Here is a 26,825-nt window from a genome sequence, read left to right on the forward strand (position 1 = left end):
TTCTAGTTCATTTGTCATTGTGACTCGTTGTGTAAATCATTTGTCCTTGTTACATAGTCCTTGTGACTCGTTGTAAACAATTTGTCCTTGTTCATTAGTCCTTGTGACTCGTTGTGTGAATCATTTGTCCTTGTTAATTAGTCCTTCTGACTCATTGTGTAATAATCATTTGTTCTAGTTCATTAGTCCTTGTGACTCATTGTGTGAACCATTTTTTCTTGTTCATTAGTCCTTGTGACTCGTTGTGTGAATCATTTGTCCTTGTTCATTAGTCCTTGTGACTCGTTGTGTGAACCATTTGTCTTTGTTCATTAGTCATTGTGACTCCTTGTGTGAATCATTTGTTCTAGTTCATTTGTCATTGTGACTCATTGTGTAAATCATTTGTCCTTGTTAATTAGTCCTTGTGACTCGTTGTGAACCATTTGTCCTTGTTCATTAGTCCTTGTGACTCGTTGTGTGAATCATTTGTCCTTGTTAATTAGTCCTTGTGACTCGTTGTGTGATAATCAGTTGTTCTAGTTCATTAGTCCTTGTGACTCGTTGTGTGAACCATTTGTTCTTGTTCATTAGTCCTTGTGACTCGTTGTGTGAACCATTTGTTCTTGTTCATTAGTCATTGTGACTCCTTGTGTGAATCATTTGTTCTTGTTCATTTGTCATTGTGACTCGTTGTGTAAATCATTTGTCCTTGTTACATAGTCCTTGTGACTCGTTGTAAACAATTTATCCTTGTTCATTAGTCCTTGTGACTCGTTGTGTGAATCATTTGTCCTTGGTAATTAGTCCTTCTGCCTCATTGTGTAATTCATTTGTTCTAGTTCATTAGTCCTTGTGACTCATTGTGTGAACCATTTTTTCTTGTTCATTAGTCCTTGTGACTCGTTGTGTGAACCATTTGTTCTTGTTCATTAGTCCTTGTGACTCCTTGTGTGAATCATTTTCCTTGTTCATTAGTCCTTGTGACTCGTTGTGTGAACCATTTGTCTTTGTTCATTAGTCATTGTGACTCCTTGTGTGAATCATTTGTTCTAGTTCATTTGTCATTGTGACTCATTGTGTAAATCATTTGTCCTTGTTAATTAGTCCTTGTGACTCGTTGTGTGAACCATTTGTCCTTGTTCATTAGTCATTGTGACTCGTTGTGTGAATCATTTGTCCTTGTTAATTAGTCCTTGTGACTCGTTGTGTGATAACCAGTTGTTCTAGTTCATTAGTCCTTGTGACTCGTTGTGTGAACCATTTGTCCTTGTTCATTAGTCCTTGTGACTCGTTGTGTGAATCATTTGTCCTTGTTCATTAGTCCTTGTGACTCGTTGTGTAAACCATTTGTCCTTGTTCATTAGTCATTGTGACTCCTTGTGTGAATCATTTGTTCTAGTTCATTTGTCATTGTGACTCATTGTGTAAATCATTTGTCCTTGTTAATTAGTCCTTGTGACTCGTTGTGAACCATTTGTCCTTGTTCATTAGTCCTTGTGACTCGTTGTGTGAATCATTTGTCCTTGTTAATTAGTCCTTGTGACTCGTTGTGTGATAATCAGTTGTTCTAGTTCATTAGTCCTTGTGACTCGTTGTGTGAACCATTTGTTCTTGTTCATTAGTCCTTGTGACTCGTTATGTGAACCATTTGTTCTTGTTCATTAGTCATTGTGACTCCTTGTGTGAATCATTTGTTCTTGTTCATTTGTCATTGTGACTCGTTGTGTAAATCATTTGTCCTTGTTACATAGTCCTTGTGACTCGTTGTAAACATTTGTCTTTGTTCATTAGTCCTTGTGACTCGTTGTGTGAATCATTTGTCCTTGTTAATTAGTCCTTCTGACTCATTGTGTAAATCATTTGTTCTAGTTCATTAGTCCTTGTGACTCATTGTGTGAACCATTTTTTCTTGTTCATTAGTCCTTGTGACTCGTTGTGTGAACCATTTGTTCTTGTTCATTAGTCCTTGTGACTCGTTGTGTGAATCATTTTTCCTTGTTCATTAGTCCTTGTGACTCGTTGTGTGAACCATTTGTCTTTGTTCATTAGTCATTGTGACTCCTTGTGTGAATCATTTGTTCTAGTTAATTTGTCATTGTGACTCATTGTGTAAATCATTTGTCCTTGTTAATTAGTCCTTGTGACTCGTTGTGTGAACCATTTGTCCTTGTTCATTAGTCCTTGTGACTCGTTGTGTGAATCATTTGTCCTTGTTAATTAGTCCTTGTGACTCGTTGTGTGATAACCAGTTGTTCTAGTTCATTAGTCCTTGTGACTCGTTGTGTGAACCATTTGTTCTTGTTCATTAGTCCTTGTGACTCGTTGTGTGAATCATTTGTCCTTGTTCATTAGTCCTTGTGACTCGTTGTGTAAACCATTTGTCCTTGTTCATTAGTAATTGTGACTCCTTGTGTGAATCATTTGTTCTAGTTCATTTGTCATTGTGACTCATTGTGTAAATCATTTGTCCTTGTTAATTAGTCCTTGTGACTCGTTGTGTGAATCATTTGTCCTTGTTAATTAGTCCTTGTGACTCGTTGTGTGATAATCAGTTGTTCTAGTTCATTAGTCCTTGTGACTCGTTGTGTGAACCATTTGTTCTTGTTTATTAGTCTTTGTCACTCGTTGTGTGAACCATTTGTTCTTGTTCATTAGTCCTTGTGACTCATTGTGTGAATCATTTCTTCTTGTTCATTAGTCCTTGTGACTCGTTGTGTGAATCATTTGTCCTTGTTCATTAGTCCTTGTGACTCGTTGTGTGAACCATTTGTCCTTGTTCATTAGTCATTGTGACTCCTTGTGTGAATCATTTGTTCTAGTTCATTTGTCATTGTGACTCGCTGTGTAAATCATTTGTCCTTGTTAATTAGTCCTTGTGACTCGTTGTAAACCATTTGCCTTTGTTCAATAGTCCTTGTGACTCGTTGTGTGAATCATTTGTCCTTGTTAATTAGTCCTTGTGACTCGTTGTGTAATAATCATTTGTTCTAGTTCATTATTCCTTATGACTCGTTGTGTGAACCATTTGTTCTTGTTTATTAGTCTTTGTGACTCGTTGTGTGAACCATTTGTCCTTGTTCATTAATCAATGTGACTCCTTGTGTGAATCATTTGTTCTAGTTCACTAGTCATTGTGACTCGTTTTGTGAATCATTTGTCCTAGTTCATTATTCATTATGACTCGATATGTAAATCATTTGACCTTGTTAATTAGTCCTTGTGACTCATTGTGTGAACCATTTGTCCTTGTTTATTAGTCATTGTGACTCGTTGTGTACATAATTTGTTCTAGTTTATTAGTCCTTGTGACTCGTTGTGTGAACGATTTGTTCTTGTTCATTAGTCCTTCTGACTCGTTTTGTAAATCATTTGTCCTTGTAAATTAGTCCTTGTGACTCGTTGTAAGCCATTTGTCTTTGTTCATTAGTCCTTGTGACTCGTTGTGTGAATCATTTGTCCTTGTTAATTAGTCCTTCTGACTCGTTGTGTAAAACATTTGTTCTAGTTCATTAGTCCTTGTGACTCGTTGTGTGAACCATTTGTTCTTGTTCATTAGTCCTTGTGACTCGTTGTGTGAACCATTTGTTCTTGTTCATTAGTCATTGTGACTCCTTGTGTGAATCATTTGTTCTAGTTCATTTGTCATTGTGACTCGCTGTGTAAATCATTTGTCCTTGTTAATTAGTCCTTGTGACTCGTTGTAAACCATTTTCTTTGTTCATTAGTCATTGTGACTCGTTGTGTGAATCATTTATCTTTGTTAATTAGTCCTTCTGACTCGTTGTGTAAATCATTTGTTCTAGTTCATTAGTCCTTGTGACTCGTTGTGTGAACCATTTGTTCTTGTTTATTAGTCTTTGTGACTCGTTGTGTGAACCATTTGTTCTTGTTCATTAGTCCTTGTGACTCATTGTGTGAGTCATTTCTCCTTGTTTATTAGTCCTTGTGACTCGTTGTGTGAACCATTTGTCCTTGTTCATTAGTCATTGTGACTCCTTGTGTGAATCATTTGTTCTAGTTCATTAGTCCTTGTGACTCCTTGTGTAAACCATTTGTCCTTGTTTATTAGTCATTGTGACTCGTTGTGTAAATCATTTGTTCTAATTTTTTAGTCCTTGTGACTCGTTGTGTGAACCATTTGTTCTTGTACATTAGTCCTTGTGACTCGTTGTGTGAACCATTTGTTCTTGTTCATTAGTCCTTGTGACTCGTTGTGTGAATCATTTGTCCTTGTTCATTAGTCCTTGTGACTCGTTGTGTGTACCATTTGTCCTTGTTCATTAGTCATTGTGACTCCTTGTGTGAATCATTTGTTCTACTTCATTTGTCATTGTGACTCGTTGTGTAAATCATTTGTCCTTGTTAATTTGTCCTTGTTAATTAGTCCTTGTGACTCGTTGTAAACCATTTGCCTTTGTTCATTAGTCCTTGTGACTCGTTGTGTGAATCATTTATCCTTGTTAATTAGTCCTTGTGACTCGTTGTGTGATAATCAGTTGTTCTAGTTCATTAGTCCTTGTGACTCGTTGTGTGAACCATTTGTTCTTGTTTATTAGTCTTTGTCACTCGTTGTGTGAACCATTTGTTTTTATTCATTAGTCCTTGTGACTCATTGTGTGAATCATTTCTTCTTGTTCATTAGTCCTTGTGACTCGTTGTGTGAATCATTTGTCCTTGTTCATTAGTCCTTGTGACTCGTTGTGTGAACCATTTGCCCTTGTTCATTAGTCATTGTGACTCCTTGTGTGAATTATTTGTTCTAGTTCATTTGCCATTGTGACTCGCTGTGTAAATCATTTGTCCTTCTTAATTAGTCCTTGTGACTCGTTGTAAACCATTTGTCTTTGTTCATTAGTCATTGTGACTCGTTGTGTGAATCATTTATCCTTGTTAGTTAGTCCTTCTGACTCGTTGTGTAAATCATTTGTTCTAGTTCATTAGTCCTTGTGACTCGTTGTGTGAACCATTTGTTCTTGTTTATTAGTCTTTATGACTCGTTGTGTGAACCATTTGTTCTTGTTCATTAGTCCTTGTGACTCATTTCTCCTTGTTTATTAGTCCTTGTGACTCATTGTGTGAACCATTTGTCCTTGTTTTTTAGTCATTGTGACTCGTTGTGTACATCATTTGTTCTAGTTCATTAGTCTTTGTGACTCGTTGTGTGAACGATTTGTTCTTGTTCATTAGTCCTTCTGACTCTTTGTGTAAATCATTTGTCCTTGTAAATTAGTCCTTGTGACTCGTTGTAAACCATTTGTCTTTGTTCATTAGTCCTTGTGACTCGTTGTGTGAACCATTTGTCCTTGTTCATTAGTCATTGTGACTCCTTGTGTGAATCATTTGTTCTAGTTCATTAGTCATTGTGACTCGTTTTGTGAATCATTTGTCCTAGTTCATTATTCATTATGACTCGTTATGTAAATCATTTGACCTTGTTAATTAGTCCTTGTGACTCCTTGTGTAAACCATTTGTCCTTGTTTATTAGTCATTGTGACTCGTTGTGTAAATCATTTGTTCTAATTTTTTAGTCCTTGTGACTCGTTGTGTGAACCATTTGTTCTTGTTCATTAGTCCTTGTGACTCGTTGTGTGAACCATTTGTTCTTGTTCATTAGTCCTTGTGACTCGTTGTGTGAATCATTTGTCCTTGTTCATTAGTCCTTGTGACTCGTTGTGTGTACCATTTGTCCTTGTTCATTAGTCATTGTGACTCCTTGTGTGAATCATTTGTTCTACTTCATTTGTCATTGTGACTCGTTGTGTAAATCATTTGTCCTTGTTTATTAGTCATTGTGACTCGTTGTGTAAATCATTTGTTCTAATTTTTTAGTCCTTGTGACTCGTTGTGTGAACCATTTGTTCTTGTTCATTAGTCCTTGTGACTCGTTGTGTGAACCATTTGTTCTTTTTCATTAGTCCTTGTGACTCGTTGTGTGAATCATTTGTCCTTGTTCATTAGTCCTTGTGATTCGTTGTGTGTACCATTTGTCCTTGTTCATTAGTCATTGTGACTCCTTGTGTGAATCATTTGTTCTACTTCATTTGTCATTGTGACTCGTTGTGTAAATCATTTGTCCTTTTTAATTAGTCCTTGTGACTCGTTGTAAACCATTTGCCTTTGTTCATTAGTCCTTGTGACTCGTTGTGTGAATCATTTATCCTTGTTAATTAGTCCTTGTGACTCGTTGTGTAATAATCATTTGTTCTAGTTCATTAGTCCTTGTGACTCATTGTGTGAACCATTTGTTCTTTTTTATTAGTCCTTGTGACTCGTTGTGTGAACCATTTGTCCTTGTTCATTAGTCCTTGTGACTCGTTGTGTGAATCATTTGTCCTTGTTAATTAGTCCTTGTGACTCGTTGTGTGATAATCAGTTGTTCTAGTTCATTAGTCCTTGTGACTCGTTGTGTGAACCATTTGTTCTTGTTTATTAGTCTTTGTCACTCGTTGTGTGAACCATTTGTTTTTATTCATTAGTCCTTGTGACTCATTGTGTGAATCATTTCTTCTTGTTCATTAGTCCTTGTGACTCGTTGTGTGAATCATTTGTCCTTGTTCATTAGTCCTTGTGACTCGTTGTGTGAACCATTTGCCCTTGTTCATTAGTCATTGTGACTCCTTGTGTGAATTATTTGTTCTAGTTCATTTGCCATTGTGACTCGCTGTGTAAATCATTTGTCCTTGTTAATTAGTCCTTGTGACTCGTTGTAAACCATTTGTCTTTGTTCATTAGTCATTGTGACTCGTTGTGTGAATCATTTATCCTTGTTAGTTAGTCCTTCTGACTCGTTGTGTAAATCATTTGTTCTAGTTCATTAGTCCTTGTGACTCGTTGTGTGAACCATTTGTTCTTGTTTATTAGTCTTTATGACTCGTTGTGTGAACCATTTGTTCTTGTTCATTAGTGACTCATTGTGTGAATCATTTCTCCTTGTTTATTAGTCCTTGTGACTCATTGTGTGAACCATTTGTCCTTGTTTTTTAGTCATTGTGACTCGTTGTGTACATCATTTGTTCTTGTTCATTAGTCTTTGTGACTCGTTGTGTGAACGATTTGTTCTTGTTCATTAGTCCTTGTGACTCGTTGTGTAAATCATTTGTCCTTGTAAATTAGTCCTTGTGACTCGTTGTAAACCATTTGTCTTTGTTCATTAGTCCTTGTGACTCGTTGTGTGAACCATTTGTCCTTGTTCATTAGTCATTGTGACTCCTTGTGTGAATCATTTGTTCTAGTTCATTAGTCATTGTGACTCGTTTTGTGAATCATTTGTCCTAGTTCATTATTCATTATGACTCGTTATGTAAATCATTTGACCTTGTTAATTAGTCCTTGTGACTCCTTGTGTAAACCATTTGTCCTTGTTTATTAGTCATTGTGACTCGTTGTGTAAATCATTTGTTCTAATTTTTTAGTCCTTGTGACTCGTTGTGTGAACCATTTGTTCTTGTTCATTAGTCCTTGTGACTCGTTGTGTGAACCATTTGTTCTTGTTCATTAGTCCTTGTGACTCGTTGTGTGAATCATTTGTCCTTGTTCATTAGTCCTTGTGACTCGTTGTGTGTACCATTTGTCCTTGTTCATTAGTCATTGTGACTCCTTGTGTGAATCATTTGTTCTACTTCATTTGTCATTGTGACTCGTTGTGTAAATCATTTGTCCTTGTTTATTAGTCATTGTGACTCGTTGTGTAAATCATTTGTTCTTTTTTTAGTCCTTGTGACTCGTTGTGTGAACCATTTGTTCTTGTTCATTAGTCCTTGTGACTCGTTGTGTGAACCATTTGTTCTTTTTCATTAGTCCTTGTGACTCGTTGTGTGAATCATTTGTCCTTGTTCATTAGTCCTTGTGATTCGTTGTGTGTACCATTTGTCCTTGTTCATTAGTCATTGTGACTCCTTGTGTGAATCATTTGTTCTACTTCATTTGTCATTGTGACTCGTTGTGTAAATCATTTGTCCTTTTTAATTAGTCCTTGTGACTCGTTGTAAACCATTTGCCTTTGTTCATTAGTCCTTGTGACTCGTTGTGTGAATCATTTATCCTTGTTAATTAGTCCTTGTGACTCGTTGTGTAATAATCATTTGTTCTAGTTCATTAGTCCTTGTGACTCATTGTGTGAACCATTTGTTCTTTTTTATTAGTCCTTGTGACTCGTTGTGTGAACCATTTGTCCTTGTTCATTAGTCCTTGTGACTCGTTGTGTGAATCATTTGTCCTTGTTAATTAGTCCTTGTGACTCGTTGTGTGATAATCAGTTGTTCTAGTTCATTAGTCCTTGTGACTCGTTGTGTGAACCATTTGTTCTTGTTTATTAGTCTTTGTCACTCGTTGTGTGAACCATTTGTTCTTGTTCATTAGTCCTTGTGACTCATTGTGTGAATCATTTCTTCTTGTTCATTAGTCCTTGTGACTCGTTGTGTGAATCATTTGTCCTTGTTCATTAGTCCTTGTGACTCGTTGTGTGAACCATTTGCCCTTGTTCATTAGTCATTGTGACTCCTTGTGTGAATTATTTGTTCTAGTTCATTTGCCATTGTGACTCGCTGTGTAAATCATTTGTCCTTGTTAATTAGTCCTTGTGACTCGTTGTAAACCATTTGTCTTTGTTCATTAGTCATTGTGACTCGTTGTGTGAATCATTTATCCTTGTTAGTTAGTCCTTCTGACTCATTGTGTAAATCATTTGTTCTAGTTCATTAGTCCTTGTGACTCGTTGTGTGAACCATTTGTTCTTGTTTATTAGTCTTTATGACTCGTTGTGTGAACCATTTGTTCTTGTTCATTAGTCCTTGTGACTCATTGTGTGAATCATTTCTCCTTGTTTATTAGTCCTTGTGACTCATTGTGTGAACCATTTGTCCTTGTTTATTAGTCATTGTGACTCGTTGTGTACATCATTTGTTCTAGTTCATTAGTCTTTGTGACTCGTTGTGTGAACGATTTGTTCTTGTTCATTAGTCCTTTCGACTCTTTGTGTAAATCATTTGTCCTTGTAAATTAGTCCTTGTGACTCGTTGTAAACCATTTGTCTTTGTTCATTAGTCCTTGTGACTCGTTGTGTGAACCATTTGTCCTTGTTCATTAGTCATTGTGACTCCTTGTGTGAATCATTTGTTCTAGTTCATTAGTCATTGTGACTCGTTTTGTGAATCATTTGTCCTAGTTCATTATTCATTATGACTCGTTATGTAAATCATTTGACCTTGTTAATTAGTCCTTGTGACTCCTTGTGTAAACCATTTGTCCTTGTTTATTAGTCATTGTGACTCGTTGTGTAAATCATTTGTTCTAATTTTTTAGTCCTTGTGACTCGTTGTGTGAACCATTTGTTCTTGTTCATTAGTCCTTGTGACTCGTTGTGTGAACCATTTGTTCTTGTTCATTAGTCCTTGTGACTCGTTGTGTGAATCATTTGTCCTTGTTCATTAGTCCTTGTGACTCGTTGTGTGTACCATTTGTCCTTGTTCATTAGTCATTGTGACTCCTTGTGTGAATCATTTGTTCTACTTCATTTGTCATTGTGACTCGTTGTGTAAATCATTTGTCCTTGTTTATTAGTCATTGTGACTCGTTGTGTAAATCATTTGTTCTTTTTTTAGTCCTTGTGACTCGTTGTGTGAACCATTTGTTCTTGTTCATTAGTCCTTGTGACTCGTTGTGTGAACCATTTGTTCTTTTTCATTAGTCCTTGTGACTCGTTGTGTGAATCATTTGTCCTTGTTCATTAGTCCTTGTGATTCGTTGTGTGTACCATTTGTCCTTGTTCATTAGTCATTGTGACTCCTTGTGTGAATCATTTGTTCTACTTCATTTGTCATTGTGACTCGTTGTGTAAATCATTTGTCCTTTTTAATTAGTCCTTGTGACTCGTTGTAAACCATTTGCCTTTGTTCATTAGTCCTTGTGACTCGTTGTGTGAATCATTTATCCTTGTTAATTAGTCCTTGTGACTCGTTGTGTAATAATCATTTGTTCTAGTTCATTAGTCCTTGTGACTCATTGTGTGAACCATTTGTTCTTTTTTATTAGTCCTTGTGACTCGTTGTGTGAACCATTTGTCCTTGTTCATTAGTCCTTGTGACTCGTTGTGTGAATCATTTGTCCTTGTTAATTAGTCCTTGTGACTCGTTGTGTGATAATCAGTTGTTCTAGTTCATTAGTCCTTGTGACTCGTTGTGTGAACCATTTGTTCTTGTTTATTAGTCTTTGTCACTCGTTGTGTGAACCATTTGTTCTTGTTCATTAGTCCTTGTGACTCATTGTGTGAATCATTTCTTCTTGTTCATTAGTCCTTGTGACTCGTTGTGTGAATCATTTGTCCTTGTTCATTAGTCCTTGTGACTCGTTGTGTGAACCATTTGCCCTTGTTCATTAGTCATTGTGACTCCTTGTGTGAATTATTTGTTCTAGTTCATTTGCCATTGTGACTCGCTGTGTAAATCATTTGTCCTTGTTAATTAGTCCTTGTGACTCGTTGTAAACCATTTGTCTTTGTTCATTAGTCATTGTGACTCGTTGTGTGAATCATTTATCCTTGTTAATTAGTCCTTGTGACTCGTTGTGTAAATCATTTGTTCTAGTTCATTAGTCCTTGTGACTCGTTGTGTGAACCATTTGTTCTTGTTTATTAGTCTTTATGACTCGTTGTGTGAACCATTTGTTCTTGTTCATTAGTCCTTGTGACTCATTGTGTGAATCATTTCTCCTTGTTTATTAGTCCTTGTGACTCATTGTGTGAACCATTTGTCCTTGTTTATTAGTCATTGTGACTCGTTGTGTACATCATTTGTTCTAGTTCATTAGTCTTTGTGACTCGTTGTGTGAACGATTTGTTCTTGTTCATTAGTCCTTCTGACTCTTTGTGTAAATCATTTGTCCTTGTAAATTAGTCCTTGTGACTCGTTGTAAACCATTTGTCTTTGTTCATTAGTCCTTGTGACTCGTTGTGTGAACCATTTGTCCTTGTTCATTAGTCATTGTGACTCCTTGTGTGAATCATTTGTTCTAGTTCATTAGTCATTGTGACTCGTTTTGTGAATCATTTGTCCTAGTTCATTATTCATTATGACTCGTTATGTAAATCATTTGACCTTGTTAATTAGTCCTTGTGACTCCTTGTGTAAACCATTTGTCCTTGTTTATTAGTCATTGTGACTCGTTGTGTAAATCATTTGTTCTAATTTTTTAGTCCTTGTGACTCGTTGTGTGAACCATTTGTTCTTGTTCATTAGTCCTTGTGACTCGTTGTGTGAACCATTTGTTCTTGTTCATTAGTCCTTGTGACTCGTTGTGTGAATCATTTGTCCTTGTTCATTAGTCCTTGTGACTCGTTGTGTGTACCATTTGTCCTTGTTCATTAGTCATTGTGACTTCTTGTGTGAATCATTTGTTCTACTTCATTTGTCATTGTGACTCGTTGTGTAAATCATTTGTCCTTGTTTATTAGTCATTGTGACTCGTTGTGTAAATCATTTGTTCTAATTTTTTAGTCCTTGTGACTCGTTGTGTGAACCATTTGTTCTTGTTCATTAGTCCTTGTGACTCGTTGTGTGAACCATTTGTTCTTTTTCATTAGTCCTTGTGACTCGTTGTGTGAATCATTTGTCCTTGTTCATTAGTCCTTGTGATTCGTTGTGTGTACCATTTGTCCTTGTTCATTAGTCATTGTGACTCCTTGTGTGAATCATTTGTTCTACTTCATTTGTCATTGTGACTCGTTGTGTAAATCATTTGTCCTTGTTAATTAGTCCTTGTGACTCGTTGTAAACCATTTGCCTTTGTTCATTAGTCCTTGTGACTCGTTGTGTGAATCATTTATCCTTGTTAATTAGTCCTTGTGACTCGTTGTGTAATAATCATTTGTTCTAGTTCATTAGTCCTTGTGACTCATTGTGTGAACCATTTGTTCTTTTTTATTAGTCCTTGTGACTCGTTGTGTGAACCATTTGTCCTTGTTCATTAGTCCTTGTGACTCGTTGTGTGAATCATTTGTCCTTGTTAATTAGTCCTTGTGACTCGTTGTGTGAAAATCAGTTGTTCTAGTTCATTAGTCCTTGTGACTCGTTGTGTGAACCATTTGTTCTTGTTTATTAGTCTTTCTCACTCGTTGTGTGAACCATTTGTTCTTGTTCATTAGTCCTTGTGACTCATTGTGTGAATCATTTCTTCTTGTTCATTAGTCCTTGTGACTCGTTGTGTGAATCATTTGTCCTTGTTCATTAGTCCTTGTGACTCGTTGTGTGAACCATTTGCCCTTGTTCATTAGTCATTGTGACTCCTTGTGTGAATTATTTGTTCTAGTTCATTTGCCATTGTGACTCGCTGTGTAAATCATTTGTCCTTGTTAATTAGTCCTTGTGACTCGTTGTAAACCATTTGTCTTTGTTCATTAGTCATTGTGACTCGTTGTGTGAATCATTTATCCTTGTTAGTTAGTCCTTCTGACTCATTGTGTAAATCATTTGTTCTAGTTCATTAGTCCTTGTGACTCGTTGTGTGAACCATTTGTTCTTGTTTATTAGTCTTTATGACTCGTTGTGTGAACCATTTGTTCTTGTTCATTAGTCCTTGTGACTCATTGTGTGAATCATTTCTCCTTGTTTATTAGTCCTTGTGACTCATTGTGTGAACCATTTGTCCTTGTTTATTAGTCATTGTGACTCGTTGTGTACATCATTTGTTCTAGTTCATTAGTCTTTGTGACTCGTTGTGTGAACGATTTGTTCTTGTTCATTAGTCCTTCTGACTCTTTGTGTAAATCATTTGTCCTTGTAAATTAGTCCTTGTGACTCGTTGTAAACCATTTGTCTTTGTTCATTAGTCCTTGTGACTCGTTGTGTGAACCATTTGTCCTTGTTCATTAGTCATTGTGACTCCTTGTGTGAATCATTTGTTCTAGTTCATTAGTCATTGTGACTCGTTTTGTGAATCATTTGTCCTACTTCATTATTCATTATGACTCGTTATGTAAATCATTTGACCTTGTTAATTAGTCCTTGTGACTCCTTGTGTAAACCATTTGTCCTTGTTTATTAGTCATTGTGACTCGTTGTGTAAATCATTTGTTCTAATTTTTTAGTCCTTGTGACTCGTTGTGTGAACCATTTGTTCTTGTTCATTAGTCCTTGTGACTCGTTGTGTGAACCATTTGTTCTTGTTCATTAGTCCTTGTGACTCGTTGTGTGAATCATTTGTCCTTGTTCATTAGTCCTTGTGACTCGTTGTGTGTACCATTTGTCCTTGTTCATTAGTCATTGTGACTCCTTGGGTGAATCATTTGTTCTACTTCATTTGTCATTGTGACTCGTTGTGTAAATCATTTGTCCTTATTAATTAGTCCTTGTGACTCGTTGTAAACCATTTGCCTTTGTTCATTAGTCCTTGTGACTCGTTGTGTGAATCATTTATCCTTGTTAATTAGTCCTTGTGACTCGTTGTGTAATAATCATTTGTTCTAGTTCATTAGTCCTTGTGACTCATTGTGTGAACCATTTGTTCTTTTTTATTAGTCCTTGTGACTCGTTGTGTGAACCATTTGTCCTTGTTCATTAGTCCTTGTGACTCGTTGTGTGAATCATTTGTCCTTGTTAATTAGTCCTTGTGACTCGTTGTGTGATAATCAGTTGTTCTAGTTCATTAGTCCTTGTGACTCGTTGTGAGAACCATTTGTTCTTGTTTATTAGTCTTTATGACTCGTTGTGTGAACCATTTGTTCTTGTTCATTTGATGTAAAATCTAGTCGATTTTATGGATTTAAACAGTACGTTGGACTGTTCGATTTTGTTGTGAAACACGCAGCGGAATATTAGACTTTTTATTTGATTTTTATATGTTTTGGAACGAAAATTAAGAGGATATGACGTGAATAAACTCTCCTCCCTCGCAAGGAACTCGAACTCACACACGACTGGGTTTTGTGACTCTCACCTCGCAAGGATCAACCACACTCTAATCTCTCCCTCGCAAGAAAGAAATAAGACTCTCAAAGCTCGCAAGCAATAAGCAACAAGAAAACTTGTATTAATCTCTAAACTTGAATGAATAAAACTGAATACAAAAGTCCCTATTTATACTATAAGGAAACCGACCTCCCTTCCCTAAACTTCCTTAACTTGTCCTAAACTGATTAGGAAATCCGACCCATATTATGGCAAATTGCCTTATTACAATCTTGCTAAGATTAGGAAAGAAACTATAAGGAAATAACAACACTACCTTAAATTTATTGACTAGAATTAGGAAAGCAAAAATAAAGAAACTAATAATCTTAAACACCTCCATCAGCACCGACCTTGACCCTCCTTGGTTGGCGTGTTGACTTAGACGGACTCCAACCCGTCACCTTGACTTCTCCATGCTATCATATTCACGATACTTGAGCCCATTTTGAAACCTTCAGAAATGTGAGTTACATTTCGACTAATTAAGACTTCATTTTCATTTTCTTCGAGTGCTCCTGCATCATTCTCCCCTTCTTTTTGAGAATTTGACCTCAAATTTTCGTCATCTAAGTATGGTGACAAATCTCCAACATTGAATGTCGCACTTACACCTCCATACTCACTTGGCAATTCTAACTTGTAGGCATTAGTCCCATAGCTTTCAAGTATCTTGAATGGTCCATCGGCTCTTGGCATCAACTTATTCTTCCTCTTGGATGGAAAACGTTCCTTCCTTAAGTGTAACCATACTAAATCCCCAACTTTGAAAACAGGTTGCTTTCGATGTTTATTTGCTTTCTCCTTGTATCTAGCATTGGCTTTCTCGATTTGTGCTTTAACTTGCTCACAAACTCGAAAAAATGCAGCTTGTCTTTCCTTTGCTTCGAAACTCAACACATCTTTCTTTGGTATAGGAACCAAATCAATAGGAAGATACGGATTCACCCCATAAACAATCTCGAATGGTGATCTTCCCGTAGTCATTGACGGCGTTCGGTTATATGCAAACTCAGCATGAGCTAACTTAACATCCCAATCTTTCGTACTCTTGCTAACCAAACCTCGTAACAAGCTTCCCAAAGTTCTATTAGTCACCTCGGTTTGTCCATCTGTTTGTGGATGATGAGAAGTACTAAATAACAACTTCGTTCCAACCAACCTCCATAATGTCTTCCAAAAGTAGCTTAAGAACTTAACATCTCGATCCGACACAATAGTAAGCGGAATACCATGTAATCGAACAATCTCTTTGTAATAAAGTTCAGCAATATTAGTAGCGTCATCGGTTTTATGACATGGGATGAAATGCGCCATCTTTGAAAATCGATCCACAACAACCATAATTGAATCCTTTCCTCTTTGAGTTCTAGGTAAACCAAGTATAAAGTCCATACTTACCTCATTCCATGGTTGTGTAGGTACGGGCAGGGGCGTATAAAGTCCCTTATTGAACGTACTCTTTGCCTTTTGACACACCACACACTTAGCCACGATCTCTTGCACATCTTTGCTCATCTTTGGCCAATAAAAATGCTCACTCAAAACATCATTAGTCTTGTTTACTCCAAAGTGTCCAGCTATTGCACCACCATGAGCTTCACGGATCAAAAGCTCTCGAATTGAACCGTTGGGAATACATAATCGATTGCCTTTGAACAGATAACCGTCTTGAACAGTATATAACCCCGTTGGCTCAATAATCTCCTTAGCAAAATCTGGATCAGTTTTGTACAGCTCTTTGATATGCTCAAACCCAAGCATTCTCGCATCTAACTCGATCAATAAAGTATGTCTTCGAGACAATGCATCAGCAACAACATTAGAAGCTCCCGTCTTATACTTTGATGAGAAAGTAAAAGATTGTAGAAACTCAACCCACTTGGCATGTCTTTGATTTAACTTCTGTTGTCCATGAATATGCTTCAATGCTTCATGATCCGAATGTAACACAAATGGTTTAGGTCGCAAATAATGACCCCAATGATCCAATGCTCTCACAATTGCATAGAACTCCTTATCATAAGTCGAGTAATTCAATCGCGCACCACCCAACTTCTCACTAAAGTAAGCTACTGGTCGTTTATCTTGTACCAAAACAGCCCCAATCCCAACTCCACTCGCATCACACTCAACTTCGAACAATTTGTCAAAATCAGGAAGTGTTAAAACAGGTGCGGAGCTTAGTTTAGATTTTACCTCTTCGAATGCCTTCTCTGCACTAGGAGTCCATACAAACTCACCCTTCTTCGTCAACTCGGTTATAGGCGCCATGATTGTACTGAAATTTTGAATAAATCTTCGATAAAACGAAGCCAAACCATGGAAACTACGAACCTCAGTTGTTGATTTAGGAACCGGCCATGCCTTGATTGCCTCCACTTTGGACGGATCCATGCTTACACCATTCTCACCAACAATATACCCTAGGAACACCACGCTTGGCATCATGAATGTACACTTCTCCATTTTGCCATATAGTTTCTGTTTTCGTAGCATTTTAAACACTTCACGGAGATGTTCAATATGTTCCTCTTTGCTCTTGCTATAAATAAGAATGTCATCGAGATACACCACAACAAACTTGTTTAAGAACGGCCTCAATACTTCATTCATCAACCTCATAAACGAACTAGGAGCATTGCAAAGACCAAATGGCATAACGAGCCACTCATACAACCCTTGCTTAGTCTTGAACGCTGTCTTCCATTCGTCACCTTCACGAATTCTCATTTGATGATAGCCACTTCGTAAATCAAGCTTCGAAAATACTCGTGACCCACTCAACTCGTCTAACATATCATCCAACCTCGGCATAGGAAATCGATATTTTATTGTGATATTGTTAACGGCCCTACTATCAATACACATCCTCCAAGTCCCATCTTTCTTTGGAACCAATAGAGCTGGTACGGCACAAGGACTCAAACTTTCTTGAACATAACCCCTATCAATTAACTCTTGCACTTGTCTTTGTAATTCTTTTGCTTCTTCGGGATTACAACGATAGGCTGGTTTATTTGGCAACTGAGCTCCTGGAATTAAGTCAATTTGATGTTCAATACCTCTTAAAGGAGGTAATCCAACCGGTAATTCTTCGGGAAATACATCGCAAAACTCTTTTAATAGCCCTTGAACTTCACGGCTGCTTCCTTCACCATTGGCTTCTAATTCACGAACCATAAGAACATAGGCTGGTTCTCCACGAGCTAGAACCTCTTCAATCTCACGAGCTTCCATAAATAAGCTCCCCTTCTTTGATTTCAGCTCCTTGATTTTATTAGGCGATAAAGGCTTCAAATTGAATGTTGTTTTGCCCTTGGTCACACTATATATGTTAGTTCTTCCATCATGTTCAACCTTTCGATCAAATTGCCAGGGTCGTCCCAATAGAATATGGCACGCACTCATAGGAATCACGTCGCACCAAATATCATCATTATAAGGTCCCAAACTCAAAGAAACTAATGCTTGCTTCCTTACTTGAATTCCATTATCCCCATTCAACCAATGCAATTTATATGGCTTATTATGATTCTTGGTTTGTAATTTCAGCTCATCAACTAACTCCTTTGACACAACATTGGTACATGATCCACTATCAATGATTAGATTGCAAATTTTAGAATGTACCTTGCAACGAGTGTGAAATATTTGCTCCCTTTGTTCAGCTTCAACCGGAGTTGTTTCTACATGAAGATTACGAATTACCAAACACTCCTCTTCACTCAACGGATCAACATCATAAGCTACACCTTCTTCTTCGTCCTCCTCAATATCAGACAGTTCTGTGGACTGTTCAGTTTGAACGAATGCTGGAACTATGTTGCGCAATTCTTGAGCGGTGAGTGCTCTCTTTTGTGGACATTCATTAGCTATGTGACCATAGCCTTGGCATTTAAAACAGCGTCTTAATGAGTTACCCTTAGGTTCCACGACACCCTTACCCTTGTCCTTTACTTCTTCTGTCACAACTTCCTTTTGCTTGCTCGTTGTTGGTTTAGAATAAGAACTCGAGCCAGAACTTGCTCCTTTCGAATAGGTATAGGACTTCTTTGTTTTGTCTTGCTTTTCGAATTTTAGAGCCAAGCGACACACATCGTCAAATCCATTGTAAATCTGAACTTCAACTTTGGACGCAAGTGATGGTATTAGACCCTTGATGAATCTTGCAACTCTAAGCTCTTCCTTTTCTTCAAGATCACAAACAATCATCATCCTTTCGAATTCTTTAATGTACTCGGCCACGGACAGATTTTCTTGTGATAAAGATTGCAATTTTAGGTAATTTTCTTGCTCATAATCTCTTGGTAAGAATCTCCTCATAAGGTGCTTCTTAAGTTTCTCCCAAGTATCAATCTTGCTCTTCTTATCACGCTTTCTCTGTTTTTTCAAGTTTTCATACCACAACGATGCATATTTAGTAAGTTTTAGAATAGCTACCTTGAATTGCTTATGCTCATCGTATTCCTTGTATTCGAAAACTCGTTCAGCTTGCCTAATCCAATCCAAAAACTTTTCGGGATCTAAATCTCCATTAAAATCAGGTATGTCAAGTTTTAGACCTCGATCATCATCGTTCTTGTTCTCCTTTTTGGACTTGGAATGCATCATCGAGAATATGATCCACGAGACCTACTACGACTTGGACTTCGTTCTCTACCTCGTCCAATTGGAAGGTTCTTCATCATATACTTTAGCTCGGCCATAGCTTGTTTCATCTCATCTAGTTGTTCTTGAATCGTGCCTGAACCGTCACCGGTGCCCTTCTTTGGAATCGGCTTCTCCCGGCATCTTTACTTCCCAAGATTAACTTGTTAAGAAACAAATTAATAACCTTGCTCTGATACCAAATTGATGTAAAATCTAGTCGATTTTATGGATTTAAACAAAGACGTTGGACTGTTCGATTTTGTTGTGAAACACGCAGCGGAATATTAGACTTTTTATTTGATTTTTATATGTTTTGGAACGAAAATTAAGAGGATATGACGTGAATAAACTCTCCTCCCTCGCAAGGAACTCGAACTCACACACGACTGGGTTTTGTGACTCTCACCTCGCAAGGATCAACCACACTCTAATCTCTCCCTCGCAAGAAAGAAATAAGACTCTCAAAGCTCGCAAGCAATAAGCAACAAGAAAACTTGTATTAATCTCTAAACTTGAATGAATAAAACTGAATACAAAAGTCCCTATTTATACTATAAGGAAACCGACCTCCCTTCCCTAAACTTCCTTAACTTGTCCTAAACTGATTAGGAAATCCGACCCATATTATGGCAAATTGCCTTATTACAATCTTGCTAAGATTAGGAAAGAAACTATAAGGAAATAACAACACTACCTTAAATTTATTGACTAGAATTAGGAAAGCAAAAATAAAGAAACTAATAATCTTAAACACCTCCATCAGCACCGACCTTGACCCTCCTTGGTTGGCGTGTTGACTTAGACGGACTCCAACCCGTCACCTTGACTTCTCCATGCTATCATATTCACGATACTTGAGCCCATTTTGAAACCTTCAGAAATGTGAGTTACATTTCGACTAATTAAGACTTCATTTTCATTTTCTTCGAGTGCTCCTGCATCATCATTAGTCCTTGTGACTCATTGTGTGAATCATTTCTCCTTGTTCATTAGTCCTTGTGACTCGTTGTGTGAACCATTTGCCCTTGTTCATTAGTCATTGTGACTCCTTGTGTGAATTATTTGTTCTAGTTCATTTGCCATTGTGACTCGCTGTGTAAATCATTTGTCCTTGTTAATTAGTCCTTGTGACTCGTTGTAAACCATTTGTCTTTGTTCATTAGTCATTGTGACTCGTTGTGTGAATCATTTATCCTTGTTAGTTAGTCCTTCTGACTCGTTGTGTAAATCATATGTTCTAGTTCATTAGTCCTTGTGACTCGTTGTGTGAACCATTTGTTCTTGTTTATTAGTCTTTATGACTCGTTGTGTGAACCATTTGTTCTTGTTCATTAGTCCTTGTGACTCATTGTGTGAATCATTTCTCCTTGTTTATTAGTCCTTGTGACTCATTGTGTGAACCATTTGTCCTTGTTTATTAGTCATTGTGACTCGTTGTGTACATCATTTGTTCTAGTTCATTAGTCTTTGTGACTCGTTGTGTGAACGATTTGTTCTTGTTCATTAGTCCTCCTGACTCTTTGTGTAAATCATTTGTCCTTGTAAATTAGTCCTTGTGACTCGTTGTAAACCATTTGTCATTGTTCATTAGTCCTTGTGACTCGTTGTGTGAATTATTTGTCCTTGTTAATTAGTCCTTCTGACTCGTTGTGTAAATCATTTGTTCTAGTTCATTAGTCCTTGTGACTCGTTGTGTGAACCATTTGTTCTTGTTCATTAGTCTTTATGACTCGTTGTGTGAACCATTTGTTCTTTTTTATTAGTCCTTCTGACTCATTGTGTGAATCATTTGTTCTAGTTCATTAGTCCTTGTGACTCGTTGTGTGAACCATTTGTTCTTGTTTATTAGTCTTTATGACTCGTTGTGTGAACCATTTGTTCTTGTTCATTAGTCCTTGTGACTCATTGTGTGAATCATTTCTCCTTGTTCATTAGTCCTTGTGACTCGTTGTGTGAACCATTTGCCCTTGTTCATTAGTCATTGTGACTCCTTGTGTGAATTATTTGTTCTAGTTCATTTGCCATTGTGACTCGCTGTGTAAATCATTTGTCCTTGTTAATTAGTCCTTGTGACTCGTTGTAAACCATTTGTCTTTGTTCATTAGTCATTGTGACTCGTTGTGTGAATCATTTATCCTTGTTAGTTAGTCCTTCTGACTCGTTGTGTAAATCATATGTTCTAGTTCATTAGTCCTTGTGACTCGTTGTGTGAACCATTTGTTCTTGTTTATTAGTCTTTATGACTCGTTGTGTGAACCATTTGTTCTTGTTCATTAGTCCTTGTGACTCATTGTGTGAATCATTTCTCCTTGTTTATTAGTCCTTGTGACTCATTGTGTGAACCATTTGTCCTTGTTTATTAGTCATTGTGACTCGTTGTGTACATCATTTGTTCTAGTTCATTAGTCTTTGTGACTCGTTGTGTGAACGATTTGTTCTTGTTCATTAGTCCTCCTGACTCTTTGTGTAAATCATTTGTCCTTGTAAATTAGTCCTTGTGACTCGTTGTAAACCATTTGTCTTTGTTCATTAGTCCTTGTGACTCGTTGTGTGAATTATTTGTCCTTGTTAATTAGTCCTTCTGACTCGTTGTGTAAATCATTTGTTCTAGTTCATTAGTCCTTGTGACTCGTTGTGTGAACCATTTGTTCTTGTTCATTAGTCCTTGTGACTCGTTGTGTGAACCATTTGTTCTTGTTCATTAGTCATTGTGACTCCTTGTGTGAATCATTTGTTCTAGTTCATTTGTCATTGTGACTCGTTGTGTAAATCATTTGTCCTTGTTACATAGTCCTTGTGACTCGTTGTAAACAATTTGTCCTTGTTCATTAGTCCTTGTGACTCGTTGTGTGAATCATTTGTCCTTGTTAATTAGTCCTTCTGCCTCATTGTGTAATTCATTTGTTCTAGTTCATTAGTCCTTGTGACTCATTGTGTGAACCATTTTTTTCTTGTTCATTAGTCCTTGTGACTCGTTGTGTGAATCATTTGTCCTTGTTCATTAGTCCTTGTGACTCGTTGTGTGAACCATTTGTCTTTGTTCATTAGTCATTGTGACTCCTTGTGTGAATCATTTGTTCTAGTTCATTTGTCATTGTGACTCATTGTGTAAATCATTTGTCCTTGTTAATTAGTCCTTGTGACTCGTTGTGAACCATTTGTCCTTGTTCATTAGTCCTTGTGACTCGTTGTGTGAATTATTTGTCCTTGTTAATTAGTCCTTCTGACTCGTTGTGTAAATCATTTGTTCTAGTTCATTAGTCCTTGTGACTCGTTGTGTGAACCATTTGTTCTTGTTCATTAGTCCTTGTGACTCGTTGTGTGAACCATTTGTTCTTGTTCATTAGTCATTGTGACTCCTTGTGTGAATCATTTGTTCTAGTTCATTTGTCATTGTGACTCGTTGTGTAAATCATTTGTCCTTGTTACATAGTCCTTGTGACTCGTTGTAAACAATTTGTCCTTGTTCATTAGTCCTTGTGACTCGTTGTGTGAATCATTTGTCCTTGTTAATTAGTCCTTCTGTCTCATTGTGTAATTCATTTGTTCTAGTTCATTAGTCCTTGTGACTCATTGTGTGAACCATTTTTTCTTGTTCATTAGTCCTTGTGACTCGTTGTGTGAACCATTTGTTCTTGTTCATTAGTCCTTGTGACTCGTTGTGTGAATCATTTGTCCTTGTTCATTAGTACTTGTGACTCGTTGTGTGAACCATTTGTCTTTGTTCATTAGTCATTGTGACTCCTTGTGTGAATCATTTGTTCTAGTTCATTTGTCATTGTGACTCATTGTGTAAATCATTTGTCCTTGTTAATTAGTCCTTGTGACTCGTTGTGAACCATTTGTCCTTGTTCATTAGTCCTTGTGACTCGTTGTGTGAATCATTTGTCCTTGTTAATTAGTCCTTGTGACTCGTTGTGTGATAACCAGTTGTTCTAGTTCATTAGTCCTTGTGACTCGTTGTGTGAACCATTTGTCCTTGTTCATTAGTCCTTGTGACTCGTTGTGTGAATCATTTGTCCTTGTTCATTAGTCCTTGTGACTCGTTGTGTGAACCATTTGTCCTTGTTCATTAGTAATTGTGACTCCTTGTGTGAATCATTTGTTCTAGTTCATTTGTCATTGTGACTCATTGTGTAAATCATTTGTCCTTGTTAATTAGTCCTTGTGACTCGTTGTGAACCATTTGTCCTTGTTCATTAGTCCTTGTGACTCTTTGTGTGAATCATTTGTCCTTGTTAATTAGTCCTTGTGACTCGTTGTGTGATAATCAGTTGTTCTAGTTCATTAGTCCTTGTGACTCGTTGTGCGAACCATTTGTTCTTGTTTATTAGTCTTTGTCACTCGTTGTGTGAACCATTTGTTCTTGTTCATTAGTCCTTGTGACTCATTGTGTGAATCATTTCTTCTTGTTCATTAGTCCTTGTGACTCGTTGTGTGAATCATTTGTCCTTGTTCATTAGTCCTTGTGACTCGTTGTGTGAACCATTTGTCCGTGTTCATTAGTCATTGAGACTCCTTGTGTGAATCATTTGTTTTAGTTCATTTGCCATTGTGACTCGCTGTGTAAATCATTTGTTCTTGTTAATTAGTCCTTGTGACTCGTTGTAAACCATTTGTCTTTGTTCATTAGTCATTGTGACTCGTTGTGTGAACCATTTCTCCTTGTTCATTAGTCATTGTGACTCCTTGTGTGAATCATTTGTTCTAGTTCATTTGTCATTGTGACTCGTTGTGTAAATCTTTTGTCCTTGTTAATTAGTCCTTGTGACTCGTTGTAAACCATTTGCCTTTGTTCAATAGTCCTTGTGACTCGTTGTGTGAATCATTTGTCCTTGTTAATTAGTCCTTGTTAATTAGTCCTTGTGACTCGTTGTGTAATAATCATTTGTTCTAGTTCATTAGTCCTTGTGACTCGTTGTGTGAATCATTTGTCCTTGTTCATTAGTCCTTGTGACTCGTTGTGTGAACCATTTTTCCGTGTTCATTAGTCATTGTGACTCCTTGTGTGAATCATTTGTTCTAGTTCATTTGCCATTGTGACTCGCTGTGTAAATCATTTGTCCTTGTTAATTAGTCCTTGTGACTCATTGTAAACCATTTGTGTTTGTTCATTAGTCATTGTGACTCGTTATGTGAACCATTTGTCCTTGTTCATTAGTCATTGTGACTCCTTGTGTGAATCATTTGTTCTAGTTCATTTGTCATTGTGACTCGTTGTGTAAATCATTTGTCCTTGTTAATTAGTCCTTGTGACTCGTTGTAAACCATTTGCCTTTGTTCAATAGTCCTTGTGACTCGTTGTGTGAATCATTTGTCCTTGTTAATCAGTCCTTGTGACTCGTTGTGTAATAATCATTTGTTCTAGTTCATTAGTCCTTGTGACTCGTTGTGTGAAACATTTGTTCTTGTTTATTAGTCTTTGTGACTCGTTGTGTGAACCATTTGTCCTTGTTCATTAATCAATGTGACTCCTTGTGTGAATCATTTGTTCTAGCTCACTAGTCATTGTGACTCGTTTTGTGAATCATTTGTCCTAGTTCATTATTCATTATGACTCGTTATGTAAATCATTTGACCTTGTTAATTAGTCCTTGTGACTCATTGTGTGAACCATTTGTCCTTGTTTATTAGTCATTGTGACTCGTTGTGTACATCATTTGTTCTAGTTTATTAGTCCTTGTGACTCGTTGTGTGAACGATTTGTTCTTGTTCATTAGTCCTTCTGACTCGTTGTGTGAATCATTTGTCCTTGTTAATTAGTCCTTCTGACTCGTTGTGTAAATCATTTGTTCTAGTTCATTAGTCCTTGTGACTCGTTGTGTGAACCATTTGTTCTTGTTCATTAGTCCTTGTGACTCGTTGTGTGAACCATTTGTTCTTGTTCATTAGTCATTGTGACTCCTTGTGTGAATCATTTGTTCTAGTTCATTTGTCATTGTGACTCGCTGTGTAAATCATTTGTCCTTGTTAATTAGTCCTTGTGACTCGTTGTAAACAATTTTCTTTGTTCAATAGTCATTGTGACTCGTTGTGTGAATCATTTATCCTTGTTAATTAGTCCTTCTGACTCGTTGTGTAAATCATTTGTTCTAGTTCATTAGTCCTTGTGACTCGTTGTGTGAACCATTTGTTCTTGTTTATTAGTCTTTGTGACTCGTTGTGTGAACCATTTGTTCTTGTTCATTAGTCCTTGTGACTCATTGTGTGAATCATTTCTCCTTGTTTATTAGTCATTGTGACTCGTTGTGTGAACCATTTCTCCTTGTTCATTAGTCATTGTGACTCCTTGTGTGAATCATTTGTTCTAGTTCATTTGTCATTGTGACTCGTTGTGTAAATCTTTTGTCCTTGTTAATTAGTCCTTGTGACTCGTTGTAAACCATTTGCCTTTGTTCAATAGTCCTTGTGACTCGTTGTGTGAATCATTTGTCCTTGTTAATTAGTCCTTGTTAATTAGTCCTTGTGACTCGTTGTGTAATAATCATTTGTTCTAGTTCATTAGTCCTTGTGACTCGTTGTGTGAATCATTTGTCCTTGTTCATTAGTCCTTGTGACTCGTTGTGTGAACCATTTGTCCGTGTTCATTAGTCATTGTGACTCCTTGTGTGAATCATTTGTTCTAGTTCATTTGCCATTGTGACTCGCTGTGTAAATCATTTGTCCTTGTTAATTAGTCCTTGTGACTCATTGTAAACCATTTGTCTTTGTTCATTAGTCATTGTGACTCGTTATGTGAACCATTTGTCCTTGTTCATTAGTCATTGTGACTCCTTGTGTGAATCATTTGTTCTAGTTCATTTGTCATTGTGACTCGTTGTGTAAATCATTTGTCCTTGTTAATTAGTCCTTGTGACTCGTTGTAAACCATTTGCCTTTGTTCAATAGTCCTTGTGACTCGTTGTGTGAATCATTTGTCCTTGTTAATTAGTCCTTGTGACTCGTTGTGTAATAATCATTTGTTCTAGTTCATTAGTCCTTGTGACTCGTTGTGTGAAACATTTGTTCTTGTTTATTAGTCTTTGTGACTCGTTGTGTGAACCATTTGTCCTTGTTCATTAATCAATGTGACTCCTTGTGTGAATCATTTGTTCTAGCTCACTAGTCATTGTGACTCGTTTTGTGAATCATTTGTCCTAGTTCATTATTCATTATGACTCGTTATGTAAATCATTTGACCTTGTTAATTAGTCCTTGTGACTCATTGTGTGAACCATTTGTCCTTGTTTATTAGTCATTGTGACTCGTTGTGTACATCATTTGTTCTAGTTTATTAGTCCTTGTGACTCGTTGTGTGAACGATTTGTTCTTGTTCATTAGTCCTTCTGACTCGTTGTGTGAATCATTTGTCCTTGTTAATTAGTCCTTGTGACTCGTTGTGTAAATCATTTGTTCTAGTTCATTAGTCCTTGTGACTCGTTGTGTGAACCATTTGTTCTTGTTCATTAGTCCTTGTGACTCGTTGTGTGAACCATTTGTTCTTGTTCATTAGTCATTGTGACTCCTTGTGTGAATCATTTGTTCTAGTTCATTTGTCATTGTGACTCGCTGTGTAAATCATTTGTCCTTGTTAATTAGTCCTTGTGACTAAAGTAAACAATTTTCTTTGTTCAATAGTCATTGTGACTCGTTGTGTGAATCATTTATCCTTGTTAATTAGTCCTTCTGACTCGTTGTGTAAATCATTTGTTCTAGTTCATTAGTCCTTGTGACTCGTTGTGTGAACCATTTGTTCTTGTTTATTAGTCTTTGTGACTCGTTGTGTGAACCATTTGTTCTTGTTCATTAGTCCTTGTGACTCATTGTGTGAATCATTTCTCCTTGTTTATTAGTCCTTGTGACTCGTTGTGTGAACCATTTGTCCTTGTTCATTAGTCATTGTGACTCCTTGTGTGAATCATTTGTCTAGTTCATTTGTCATTGTGGCTCATTGTGTAAATCATTTGTCCTTGTTAATTAGTCCTTGTGACTCGTTGTGAACCATTTGTCCTTGTTCATTAGTCCTTGTGACTCGTTGTGTGAATCATTTGTCCTTGTTAATTAGTCCTTGTGACTCGTTGTGTGATAATCAGTTGTTCTAGTTCATTAGTCCTTGTGACTCGTTGTGTGAACCATTTGTTCTTGTTCATTAGTCCTTGTGACTCGTTGTGTGAACCATTTGTCTTTGTTCATTAGTCATTGTGACTCCTTGTGTGAATCATTTGTTCTAGTTCATTTGTCATTGTGACTCATTGTGTAAATCATTTGTCCTT

The 26,825-nt window shown here is 36.9% G+C and overlaps 1 protein-coding gene across 1 annotated transcript; it reads right to left on the reverse strand.

The window, feature by feature from the left end:
• Positions 1 to 13,851: 13,851 nt before the first annotated feature.
• Positions 13,852 to 18,531, reverse strand: LOC141637674 (uncharacterized). Its single transcript, XM_074447134.1, has 6 exons — positions 17,281 to 18,531; positions 16,788 to 17,037; positions 15,712 to 16,346; positions 14,814 to 15,591; positions 14,547 to 14,672; positions 13,852 to 14,489 (listed from the first exon to the last, which is right to left on the reverse strand). The coding sequence occupies exons 1-6, from the start codon at positions 18,529 to 18,531 to the stop codon at positions 14,302 to 14,304; spliced, it is 3,228 nt and encodes a 1,075-aa protein (XP_074303235.1). The 3' UTR covers positions 13,852 to 14,301.
• Positions 18,532 to 26,825: the final 8,294 nt, after the last annotated feature.

This window comes from Silene latifolia, unplaced genomic scaffold (genome assembly GCF_048544455.1).
Source record: "Silene latifolia isolate original U9 population unplaced genomic scaffold, ASM4854445v1 scaffold_128, whole genome shotgun sequence".
In the NCBI taxonomy this organism is placed as follows: domain Eukaryota; kingdom Viridiplantae; phylum Streptophyta; class Magnoliopsida; order Caryophyllales; family Caryophyllaceae; genus Silene; species Silene latifolia.

Bases quoted from the DNA above. Each gene is read 5' to 3' on its own strand.
- LOC141637674 (XM_074447134.1), bottom strand. From the start codon at position 18,531: ATGCATTCCAAGTCCAAAAAGGAGAACAAGAACGATGATGATCGAGGT. The intron at 16,347-16,787 runs GTATTGATAGTA...TGGTGTTCCTAG, and splicing joins AGATGGGACTTGGAGGATGT to GGTATATTGTTGGTGAGAAT. The intron at 15,592-15,711 runs ACTTTATTGATC...TATACTGTTCAA, and splicing joins ATGCATTGTCTCGAAGACAT to GACGGTTATCTGTTCAAAGG.